Source organism: Alligator mississippiensis, chromosome 3 (assembly GCF_030867095.1).
Source record: "Alligator mississippiensis isolate rAllMis1 chromosome 3, rAllMis1, whole genome shotgun sequence".
Classification (NCBI taxonomy): Eukaryota; Metazoa; Chordata; order Crocodylia; family Alligatoridae; genus Alligator; species Alligator mississippiensis.
In genome coordinates, this window is record NC_081826.1 from 96,154,200 (window position 1) to 96,166,965 (window position 12,766).

A 12,766-nucleotide genomic window follows, 5' to 3' on the forward strand; every position below is an offset into this window, starting at 1 on the left:
TCTCTTCTGCATACAGATTTTGGCTCTGGAGAGCAAAGAGACAGATAGAAGCCCTTTGTGAAACTTCGCAACATTTCACAGATAAGTTGCTCAGCAGTCCCATGCCTTTCCTCAGATTATGGCTTGGCTGTGCACGGTGGTGTGCAGTGACAATGGTAAGTCAACGGGTTAGAAACGGTGGCCAGAAGGTCACTACAGGCCCACCTCATCCCTCCTCTCCTGTTATGTCCACTGTCGGCAGTGTCCCGCCAAGTAATGGCTACAAGCAACTGCGGCCACCACTCCAAATACTTTTCCCCACCCTCCTGTCTGCCCATGAAGGACAAGTGCTCTGATATACTGCTGTACAGCCCTTGGCACCTGAGGTCATGTTGTGTGAGGCTGTAGGACAACTGTTGTGAGGGTCTTGCCAGAAGGTTGCCACCCACATGGGGAGGCTCTCCAGGGTGACTGGGGGATGGCCACTGCCTGACATGCCAATGGGCACAGAGCATGCCACTACTGTGTGTGCCCCAAGCCATGCACAATGAGCTCTTTGTGCAGGCTGAAGGTTGCCCTAGCCACTACACCCTGCTACTGCTGATCCTGCTGGTGCTCCATGCACACCTGCGCATTTGGTTCGGGACACTTAGCTATGATGGCACAGGGGTAAGCCTGGCTTGCCACACAAGCTCTGCTGACAGCTGAATGGATACCTGTCACAGTGCTATATAACCCTGACCCTCACTAATGAGGATGACATTGGTGCAGTAATCAATGCCTTCCTTGGTGTGTGAGAGGCACAATCACTTTCACCCCTTCTAGGGAAGGGAAGAGGGATGAAAAAATTATGCGAGAACCTTATCATATTTGTGCATGTGCTGTACCATACTATTCTGAGTAGGTGGGAACAAGGGGCCAGGGAGGTGCTGTCATGCCACCCTATCTACCCTATAGTTAAGGTTAATATCCACATTCATGTATGTTGGAGAAAGAAATGACCCGCTATTCATAAAGCAGGTAGCTATGCTTAATGGTCCCTCAGGATCACGGAACACCATTTGTTGGGTTTTCTGGAAGTGTGGTAAGTGAGTCAGTGGTTTTGGGGAGTGGGGTTTTGGAAATTCAGACACAGCATGACTAAAACGTATCTTTCAGTAGAGTTGGGGGGGGGTAGCATTGGTTCCTCGAGGCTGCTGCTTTCCTGCAAAGACCTGGGAACACTTCTGTAATAACATTTTCTGTAATGCAATGTAACACATTGGGTCTCAGGGGTGGCTGTGATGTCCCCTGGTGGTTCTGTGACCATGCCCTGCTCTGCCTCTAGGGTGACCTCCTGTTTTTCTGGCCACACTTGATGGAAATAAAACAGAGAGGCTGCCCACGGTCCTTTTCTAGACCTTGGTCCCATTGATCCCAGACCCCTGGCTGGGTCTCTGTGGTCAACTGTGCCCAGCAGGGCACCCAAAGCCTTAAGGGCTAATTGCATGGCTCCAAATCCTCCCCTTTACCACACCCCATGCCTCATGGGAGCTACTGGTATGTCATTCTCAATGCTGGGGCTTTGGCCTCCTTGGCCTCTGCCCCTTTAATCTCACTAGCTTCCTAGCTAAGGCCCACTGAATTGCACCTGGCTTTGCTTGTCCCTTCTATTCACCGGGCCCCTGGCCCCTGCCTGCTGGGCCCCTGGTCCCTGTATGACTGCACCTTCTCTGGTGCTGGGCCCCTGGCCCCTCTGTGGCTGTGCCCTCTCTGGTAATGCTCTGGGCTCAATAAGGGCTCAAGCCCTGTGCCTGCCCCTGGCAGGGCTCAAGGCAGTCAAGTGCCCCCTGGGCACTAATGAGGCCTCCTTACTTCCCCTTGCAGCCTCATGCCAAATCACCAGCAAAACAGTAAAGTAAATCATAAGCCCCTGGGTTTTAACGTAAAAGACAACAGAGAAAGCAGACCTCTGTCCCTTTAAGAGGGCAAACCTTCTTTCTCCCCTTGTGCCCATGTACCTCCCAGCATAGGGTCCCTGTGAGCTCCCCGAGCCTTAGCATTCCTATAGGCAGCCAATGGTCAGCCCAGCATCCCTGGGTGGCTGTCCTGGACAGGAACTCCTTATAGATTCATAGATGTTAGGGTCGGAAGGGACCTCAATAGATCATCGAGTCCGACCCCCTGCATAGGCAGGAAAGAGTGCTGGGTCTAGATGACTCCAGCTAGATGCATATCCAACCTCCTCTTGAAGACCCCCAGGGTAGGGGAGAGCACCACCTTCCTTGGGACCCCGTTCCAGACCTTGGCCACTCTAACTGTGAAGAAGTTCTTCCTAATGTCCAGTCTAAATCTGCTCTCTGCTAGCTTGTGGCCATTATTTCTTGTAACCCTCGGGGGCACCTTGGTGAGTAAAACCTCACCAATTCCCTTCTGTGTCCCTGTGATGAACTTATAGGCAGCCACAAGGTCACCTCTCAACCTTCTCTTGGGGAGCCTGAAAAGGTCCAGGTTCTCTAGTCTCTCCTCACAGGGCTTGGTCTGCAAGCCCTTAACCATACGAGTGGCCCTTCTCTGGACCCTCTCCAGGTTATCCGCATCCCTCTTGAATTGCAGCGCCCAGAATTGCACGCAGTACTCCAACTGTGGTCTGACCAGCGCCCAATAGAGGGGAAGTATCACCTCTTTGGATCTATTCATCATGCATCTGCTGATGCATGATAAAGTGCCATTAGCTTTTCTGATGGCTTCGTCACACTGCCGACTCATGTTCATCTTGGAGTCCACTAGGACTCCAAGATCCCTTTCCACTTCCGTGCCACCCAGCAGGTCATTTCCTAGGCTGTAGGTGTGCTGGACATTTTTCGTCCCTAGGTGCAGCACTTTGCATTTCTCCTTGTTGAACTGCATTCTGTTGTTTTCTGCCCACTTGTCTAACCTGTCCAGGTCTGCTTGCAGCTGTTCCCTGCCCTTCGGCGTGTCCACTTCTCCCCATAGCTTTGTGTCATCTGCAAACTTGGACAGAGTACACTTCACTCCCTCATCCAAGTCGCTGATGAAGACATTAAAGAGTATCGGTCCAAGGACCAAGCCCTGCGGGACCCCACTGCCCACACCCTTCCAGGTCGAAACCGACCCATCCACCATGACTCTCTGGGTGCGACCCTCCAGCCAATTTGCCACCCACCGGACTGTGTAGTCATCCAAATCACAGCCTCTTAACTTGTTCACCAGTATGGGGTGGGATACCGTATCGAAGGCCTTCCTGAAGTCTAAGTATATGACATCCACCCCTACTTCTGTGTCGAGGTGTTTCGTAACCTGGTCATAAAAAGAGACTAGATTAGTCAGGCGTGATCTGCCTGCTACGAACCCATGCTGGTTTCCCCTCAGCATAATTTGTCCTGCCGGGCTCTTGCAAATGTGAGCCTTGATAATTTTTTCAAAGACTTTGCCAAGGATGGATGTGAGACTGACTGGCCTATAGTTGCCCGGGTCCTCTTTCCTCCCCTTCTTGAAAATGGGGACCACATTGGCCCTTTTCCAGTCCTCCGGGACTTGGCCTGTGCGCCATGAGCATTCAAATATTCCCGCCAGTGGCTGTGCAATGACGTCAGCCAATGCCTTCAGTACCCTCGGATGGAGCTCATCCGGGCCTGCCGACTTAAAGGCATCCAGTTCTTCCAAGTGACTTCTGCTATGGCAGCCAGGGAGAGCCTCCTCCGCTAGCCCCAGCCTTGGGTTTATGAGCTCCCAGGGCCTGGTCAGAAAACTGCTGACACGTGCCTGCTAATTGCTCCACGTGCCTGTTGCCCTGGTGACCTGCAACTGCACTGCCTTGCCTAGTCTGCAGTGCTCCCTGGCTAGGCTGCTTTTGTTTTTAAAGAAACAGAGAGCTACCAAAGTTGGTTTTGGGAGGCTCACTGTTACACACCTCCCCCTTTATACCTTGGGCCAATAGGCCAGGAAAAGGTGTGGGGTGTCCAACTTTAGCCTGGTGCCCCCTAATCTTCATTCCAGCTCAGCAGGCACAGGCCTCTCCACCTCTTATCAATGTTCCCTTCTAACATCGGGTTCCAGGCTACCTCTCTCATGATCCCTCTGCCTTTAGTCTTGCTGTCCCTGAGGACTCTTTGACTATTCAGGGTTCCTTCCCAGTCCACAGTCCTTCCTCTGAGGTCCCAACAGCTGATGATCTCAGCTATTACCTAGGCAGCTTCTTCATTTTTACATTTAACCAGTGCTCGACCACTGGGTCTCCTCCAAGAGTCTTTATATACAAGTCCACAAATGTGACTCTCCCTGTTTTCCTTCTTGGGTGGTCTTTGAGAGTTCACCAATTATTCCACTCAGGGAGGTTATCCAAAAACACCCTCCTGCCGCTCAGAGTTGTCCTGATCTCAGTCTGTCATCTCCTACTTTCCGAGCTGAGGTAGGCTTCATTTCTCCCACCTCAGGCTGGATCAGCTCTTGGCTCATTCTTGCAGTCTATGTCCAAGATTTTTGTACTGGCTGCTGAGTTCCCCTCATAGCTAGAATGACCTCTGGCGCACAGAAATTTTTCTGCTTGGGTATGCCTGTTCCCCTGGTGGCTCTGTATCCCAGGGTATTCTCCCCTTTAATAGTCTCTCCTCCCTCCTGGAGGCATTGTCTCCCTTCACCTTCTTAGGGAAGTGTGCTCACCACAGGGCATCAGGCCCGCTGTAAAAGTAGGGTCACATGCCCACTGCCCACAAACCCCACTAAAGCAGCCCTCACCCCACGTAATTCCAGGAGGCTTACCTGGCCTTCTTGGGGCTGGGCAGCTCACACTCAGGTGATCTCTGTTTTTCTTCTGGCCTGAGTCCTGATTCACCAAAGCAGCCTTGGCTCCAGTTTGGGCCTGGGCAGGAGGACCAGCTTTCACCTCCAGCATCTGTTGACCCTTCTCTGAGGTCCCCTCCTGGTGCCTCAATACTGCTACATCCCTCTGGGGTGAGACGGTCTTCTCCCTAACAGCCATTATCATGGAAACCACCACTGCCCCCTCTCCTCTCTGTTGCCCTTTGGGTTGGGGCTGTGCCTGAGGTTGGGTTTTTGCATCTTTTTTGCCTCCATTTGCCATGGCTTCAGGAGCCTTCTGCGACCTTTCCCCAGAAATGCAGGTCTCTGGGAGCACCTCTCTTTCTAGGCTCTCATGTGGGTCTTTGTTTTTTGACCCCTCAACCTGGGGCTCAGTTTCTCTGCCTGCCTCTTGCATCTGACTCTACTGTTGCAGAGATATGGCCGGCTTCATCTGAACTCTCTCCAGCTCTCCCAGCTGTGCTGCAAGGACTCTCAGTCCCTCTGCAACTTCTTTGAACTGATGGAGTCCCATGTCACACCTCATCTGCTCTCAGCCTAATTCTGTGCTCAGTTACAGGTTTTTGCTGGTCAGCTCAGTGTTGGCTTGATGAAGCAATGCGAGTTGTTCCTCACAGCTGGCTTTCTCTGCCTGCAAGTTGTTCCTCTGTGCACAGACTTCAGCCAAGTCCTGATTACCTCTTGAAAGCTCTTCCGGCCAGGGTGTTTGCTCACTCTGTCCATAATGATATAAATATGCAGTGGGCATCAGTTCCTGCACCAGGGCTTGGGTACTAGTGAGGTCTTCCTTCAACATATACAAGAGCTTCTCACTCTGTATGCACTTCTCTTGCCAGTCCTGCACCTCCTGCTGCAGTTATACTGATGATTATTTTGTGCATCTGTTTTTTCAGGGCTTCTACCTTGGCCTTCTACTTTTTCCCTTTCCCTGAATTGTCAGGGCTTTCATACTTTGGGACAGAGTCTGTTCCCTCAGTCTGAGAGGCAAGAATGTCCACTCTGTCTTGGAGGGCTTGTAGCTTTGCTTTCTACCATTGACTTCTTCCTGCCTCTGCTGCTATTAGCTGTTTTATTTCTTTCCTGCTCTGAGCCTCAGCTGCTTTTCAACAACTGAAACAAGCCTTTCAACTCCTTGCTCTTACTTTCCTTACATCTTGTCAGCATCTGCTGTCTCAGGGAGGTGACCTCTGACAGCTTGCTCACAAGCTTGGCTTTCTAGCACCAGTTCCTATTGCAGGTGATCTGCCTGTCCACCCATGTTGTCCGCAAAGAGTTGCACCTGCAACAGCTCATGTGCCAGCATAGCTACATGGTCAGCTTCCAATACTGCTTTCCTCCTGCTGCTTGGGAGCTCAAACCCCTAGATAGATAAGTGTTCTGACAGGCTCTGCCACACCACTATCCAAACTTGCTGGGCCTCTGCACTTGGCTGTTCAAGCTTGCGGATCTATTCTTTTACATGCTGGAACATCTGCACTATTTGCTTCAGCAAATCGTGGCTGGGTGCCATCTGGATTCCAGCCTGCTGAAGCTGTGACTGGACCACCCCTCTGATCCACTCCTCCTGTTTTCAGGCCTGCTCAGTCACAGCAATCTGCTGCTTGATTAGTGCCTGTACTAGCTGCTCCATCTCTGCAGCCATTTTGCTTTTGATGCCTTCCCCAACTGCTCTGCTGTGCAAGTTCTTCTGTATCCTGCCTGTTCTCCAATGACCCACAGGTTCTCTCACTTTCTCGCATGGCCAACTTCCTGGCCAATGCACCAGTGTAACATATTGGGGTCCCAGGGATGGCTGTGATGCCCCCTGGTGGCTCCGTGACCATGTCTAGCTCTGCATAGGGCATCCTCCTGTCTTTCCTGCCATGCCTTGATGGAAATAAAATAGGGAGGCTGCCCACAGACCTTCGCTAGGCCTCAGTCCCACTGGTTTCAGGCCCCTGGCTAGGCCTCTGTAGTCAACTGCACCAGCAGGGCACTCAACACCTTAAGGCTAATTGCATGGCTCAAAATCCTCCCTTTTAATCTCCCATGCCTCACCAGTGTTACCAGTATGTCATTCCCTCTATTGGGACTTTAGCCTCTGCCCCTTTAATCTCACTAGTCCTTCTAGCCTAGGCCCACTGAATCAGACTTAGCTTTGAAGCACTAGCTTCATTTGTCCCTTCTAGTCACCAGGCCCCTGACCCTGTCTGCTGGGCCCCTGTCCCTGTGTGGCTGTGCCCTCTCTGGTGCAGGGCCCCTGCCCCCTCTGTACCTGTACCCTCTCTGGTGCTTCTCTGAGCTCAATAAGGGCTCAAGCCCTGTGCCTGCCCCTGGCAGGGCTCAAGACAGGCAAGTTCCCCCTGGAAACTAATGAGGCCTCCTTACCTCCCCTTGCAGCCTCATCCCAAACCAACGGTAAAACAATAACATAAATCATAGGCCTCTGGGCTGTAACATAAACAACAGAGAAAGCAGTCCTCTGTCCCTTTAAGTGGTGAAACCTTCTTTCACCCCTTGTCCTAGTGTACCTTCCAGCATAGGTTCTTTGTGAGCTCCCCGAGCCTCAGTGTTCCTACAGGCAGCCAACAGTTAGTCCAGCATCCCTGGGTGGCTGTCCTGGGCAGGAGCTACTTCTCCTGTGGCAGCCAGGGAGAGCCTCCTCTGCTATCCCCAACCTTGAGCTTATAAGCTCCCAGGGCCCTGCCTATATCCAGTCAGCAAACTGCAGACATATGCCTACTAATTGCTCCATTAGCCTGTTGCTCCTGTGACCTGCAGCTGCAGTGCTCTGCCTAGTCTGTAGTGCTCCCTGGCTAGGATGCTTTTGCTCTTAAAGTAACAGAGAGCCCTGGGCTCACTGTTACATGCAACAGTAGCAGTTTTCACTGGTGCCTGTGAGCCCCCTGTGCATAATTGCCTGTCATCATCCAGCAACGGTGCAGGATTGTGGGGAGTCGATCTGAGAATAAGAACCTTTACCCCAGACCCCCTGACCCATTGACCCAGACACCGGTGCCAGGGACCCCTGCCTGACCCTTCTTTCTGCCCCTCCCCATGACCAACTGTGATCACACCTGCCCCATCCCTGGCATTGGCACAGACAGAAGCCTCAAGTCTGGCCTCTGTATTACCCAGTCAAAGTAAAAGGGGAAAGCAGTGGCTTACATGGGGAAAAGTATTCTCCCAATGAGTGCAGTCTTGGAATTGGAGAACTGCATGATTGTTCAAAGGGCAAAATAAAGCACTCAAAGCCAAGAAGCAGTTCTTAATTTTGTGCCACTGTTGGAGTAATGGGCACAAGGGTGGGTGGGAAGAAGTCAGTGTTCCCTTGCTAATCATGATGCGCTTGTACTTGACAGAACCAGCACAAACTTTGTTTGCATGCTGGTTGCTGTCATGCATGGTCCCATCATGCATGGTGGACAATGTGTGAGCGAGACCACTTCACAGTGTTCAGCTGACATGCTTGATGAATAGCGGGTTAGGAATCACGTAGATTCATAGAAAGTAAGGGCTGGAAGGGACCTGAAAAAATAATCCCGTTCAAAGCATCCTACTCAGGGCAGGAACACAGCTGAGATCAAATGATCCCAGGAAGGCATTTGTCTAGTGTTCTATTGAAGACTTCCAAGGTTGGGGATCGCAAAACCACCTTTGGTAGTGTATTCCAGGTTCTGGTCACCCTTACAGTAAATAAGTTCTTCCTTACATCCAACCTAAAACTATCCTCTAGAACAGTTTAGGGGCATTCCTCCTTGTCCTCCCTTGGGTGGACATGCCATATAGTTAACATTCATTCATTCGTATCTTGACTTGCTGCCTCACCAGGTACAGAGACTGTGAGCAGAGACCAGTGCCTTGACACATGGGCGACTTGTGGCTAGCCCTCTGTTGTGCCATGGCAAAAAAGAGACCCTATGGGTGGTCCTCCTTGGCATACCCATCAGTACATGGCTCATTTTTTTACCTACACAGATTTTAGGCACCCTTTTTGCAAAAAAGTATGGACAAAAGAAGCAAAGTTGCCAGGATGGTGCTAGCATGTCTGTCTGCTGTACAAACCTTTTGCACCAAAATGAGGGTCAGGGAGTGAACTTTTCCTGACCTGCTTAGCAAGGGTTCTATAAATTGAGGGCACAGGGGCCTGGGTATGGGTACCCCTTACTGATCCAAGATGTCTGAGGCTGAGGAGAGAAGACAGCAGGCCAGGGGGAGAGAGAGGTTACCAGGGTGCGTAAGACTAGGACCACTTGGTCCCATGAAGAAACTAAGAGCCTGGTGTGGGAGATGTGTGTAGCAGGGGCACAAGATGGCATTCCAGTACAGGGTGAAGTCCAAGAATATGAGTGCTGCTTTCTGACATGGAGTAGCAAGAGCTCATCAGAATGTCATGTCCATGCATAATGTGCTGCACTATTGGTACCTCCAACCATTAATGGAAGTACTAGAACACCAAGCAAAGAGATGAATAGAGGTATCCAGGCCATCCTCCACTCCTGAGAGCTCGCCAACCATGGGTTCTACTGAGAGTCTTGCTGCCTCAAGCGAGGAAGACAATGGCAGTTCACTAGAACTGGACCTTGGTGAGTTCACCAAAGAGGAGAGACCAGGGACATTGTCCTCCACAACCGGTATGTAAATCCATGGGGAACTGACATCTGAACTGACATTAGGCTGGCCCATGATGTGGGGGGGGTGGGTTGGAGGACTGCAGTTAACTGGCATAAGATGTGGGGGCGGCGGGGGGTGTTAATTTAGTTGACAACTAAGTGACAGCTGGGGGGAATTGGATTGTTGTGCACAAAGGTGAAGGTCAACGCAAAGCACAGAGGCTATGCAAGTGACTTGTTTGCAGCCCTTCAGGGCCTGCAGTCCAACGACTTGGAAAGCCAGGCAGGCACACAAGCCCTTCTTGGTGGGTTTTGCAGAACACTTCTTATTTGCTCACCTGATTCTCAGAGCACACAATAATCCCCCACATTTATTCCTTCCTTGGTTTTCAGCTCCACTAGGTATGTTGCTGCTGTCAAAAAATGCAGACCACGTAGAAAGCCTGAGAATGATGCCCAGACATCTAAGATGCCCAGACAGATAAGACTGTCAGCGTCATCTGTACCTGCGCAGTGTGGTTGTGGGACATAGCAAGACATGCACATTGAATCTGTGGCTGAGTGGTGGCCAGGCAATGCAGCAGGAGGTATTCATGAGAAAGGGAGAGAGAAAGGCAGTATAACTCAGAAACGTAAAAAAACAGTGTTACTTACATGCAATGATAGTAGCTAAGTATTGCTAATTAGCGGTCATTGCCTGTTTGTTGACTGAAGCTTGAGCAATGCCTATGGTTATTGTATGCTTGTGAAAAAGGCCTTGTAATGAAATTTGTTGCATTTTGCCTGAGGTTCAAAAAGTTGATGAGTACTACTTTTTGCTAATATTTACCTTGAAAATTCTGTAACAGTTGATTTGTTATGAAGTTATGCTTAATAAATCAGTAAAGGTTAATTATGTAAAAAACTTTTTATTCTTTTAATGTGGGCAGCCATCGATGCCATTGTCACTCTGGCCAGAGCATGGCCAGGGGAGTGAGTGGTGGGGTGGGGGTGTCTGTACAGGAGAACAAACATTGATTTATATCAGGCTGGCTGGACCACAGCATCTGGCATACAACACCTGGCGCCCAAAGAAATGCATTACACCCAATTATTGAAACACAGCAACTAACCTCTTCACCTCCTATCTGCAATTCAAAGTGACATCTGATGGACAAAGGGGTGAACTACACAAAAGTTGCAGTGTTATCTGGTGGACAAAGGGGTACATTATACATCTTTGAGTGCATTTCTGTTTGCACATGATGAATCCATGGACACATTTTAATTCATGGTGACCCACACTAAACTACAGCAGGATGAGTTCTACTTTAGAATGCCAAGAAGACTTTTAAAATGTCAGGAAAACCCACAAGTGCAAACTGTAACTGCTGAAATACAAGAAAGGGTAAATTTTGTCACGTGTACAAGCGCCCAGAGACAGTGTGTTCGGAAGCTGTTTAGACAATATAGTGGCTATAGGCAAACCAGAAAAATTGCTCTGAGGTGGCTTTGCTGCTTAATTATTTTTAGGAGTTGTTACATACTACACTTAGCATGTGTTAACTCAGGGGTAGGCAAAATATGGTCCCTTGGCCCTGCTCAGCCTAGACATGTGGGGCAACATGAGTCCCACTGTCCTTGGATGTGCAGTGGCGTTGAGGCAGTGTGGTGGCTGGACTTGCTTCCTGGCAGCCCCCAAAGTAGTGGTTCCTTCCTGTGGCCACTGCCAGTCTCCACCCCCCACCACTGAACCCAGCCCCACTGCCTTGGTACCCTGGTTTGTCCACCCCACACCCACTGTTGGGGGTGCTGGATGGAGTGGGCAGGCAGGGTCTCCATGGAGACCAGCCCAGGACCTGCACAGGCAGGGTGCACTCAGCTAGGTGGATGGATGGGGCTGCAAGCAGGTGGGAAGTGGCATCTGGGAGTGGGACAGGTGGGTGGGACTGTAGGTTGTTGACAGTGTAAGGCCAGGGCCCTGGGACAGAGGTATGGCCCAATGCCCATGCATCCCTTTAATGGGTGCCAGTTCAGCCACAGGGGCCCCTGGCCACATGTTCAATTACTGGCGTGATAGTAAAGGGCTACAAAGTTATTCCACATAGTTTGAGGAATAACTTTGTGGCTTATTCCATTTTTTATCACACCAATAATTGACTGAAGGTGTGGCCGGGTGACAATTTAAGATGTGATTAAATGTAATGTGTAGGTGGGGCCTAACAGTAACAATAACACCAACAATAAGAACAATACAGGTGACCCTCACCATTCGTGGGGGATATGTTCTCGTATTCTCCACGAATGGCAAAATCCACAAATAAGGCACTGCATTCATGAACGCAGTGCCCCCAGCAGCCGGGGGGAAGGGGGTACAGCTCCAGCGGTGATGGCAGAAGCCCGGCAGCAGCAAGCGCGGAGCTCCCAAGGAGCTCCTGTAAGTGTATAATGTGTATTTAAAATGCGGGTTCGGCATTCGTGAATATTTGAACCTGCGAATGCTGTACCCATGAATAGCGAGGGTTTCCTGTAATGTGGTGCTTTCAAAGCCACCTGCCTTCCATCCCAACTTCTGCAGTCCTGAGTGCCATTGATTGCAAGAGTAGCTAACAAGTACTTCATCATAGCCAACAGCCTGCCAGCCCCAGATTCTTCTCTCAGCTCAATTATATGCATAACATCTGTTGCTATTCGCTTTGCCAATCCCTCCCTGAATAGTGCAGAGCTCCCAATGAGTTAAAATCAGAACAGAACAATGAAAAACAAGGAGTAAAATAGAAACATATAAAACACAGCAAGGCAGAAAAAAAGGAAAATGATAGAAAAAGCTGATGTGGTCAGAGAATGGAGACTGCCAGGGCCTGGTATAAGTGAGGGATGGAGAAGCATTCAGTTGTCATAGCTTCCTAAATTGGTCTCCAAGAAAAAAACTAATAAAATAACAGATTACTGTCTTAGCAGAATGAATATATTATTTACCTCCAAACCAAACTTGTAGAAGAAGTAATTTATAAAATACTTGGCACAGTTTAAAATTCCATCATCCAAATGCACTCTTGTAATATCATGGAAAATGGTTCTAGTCACAGGTGCAGTAAGATTATTTCGACATCTGTAGTACTCCTGATGCCGGTAAATTGTAACTTCAAAGGCTAGAATAGCCAGCATCAGTAAATTATTCTACAAAAGAAGCAATGAAAAGAAGATTAAGGAAGAATAAAAAAAACATAAAGGTCTAGAAAGGCTTTTTTATTATTATTTTTATTTTAAGCACAAATTATTAGCCATATTAGTCTGAAGTCAGGCAGAAGGTAGGGTAGATTTGCATCTTTAGAGACTAAATCAGAGATGTATAGCATAAACTTTCGTAAGCAGAGAGCTTACTTCACCAGATC

General features: G+C 49.6%; 1 protein-coding gene across 6 annotated transcripts in view; it reads right to left on the minus strand.

Annotated features, from left to right (window-relative positions):
- PIEZO2 (piezo type mechanosensitive ion channel component 2) overlaps positions 1-12,766 on the minus strand; it is a 537,727-nt gene that overhangs the window by 112,920 nt on the left and 412,041 nt on the right. For all 6 annotated transcript variants that reach the window (XM_019490413.2, XM_019490411.2, XM_059724250.1 and 3 more), the window contains one exon: positions 12,351-12,551. In XM_019490413.2, the coding sequence (XP_019345958.2) occupies positions 12,351-12,551 (201 nt within the window). The remainder of the gene's footprint in view (positions 1-12,350; positions 12,552-12,766) is intronic.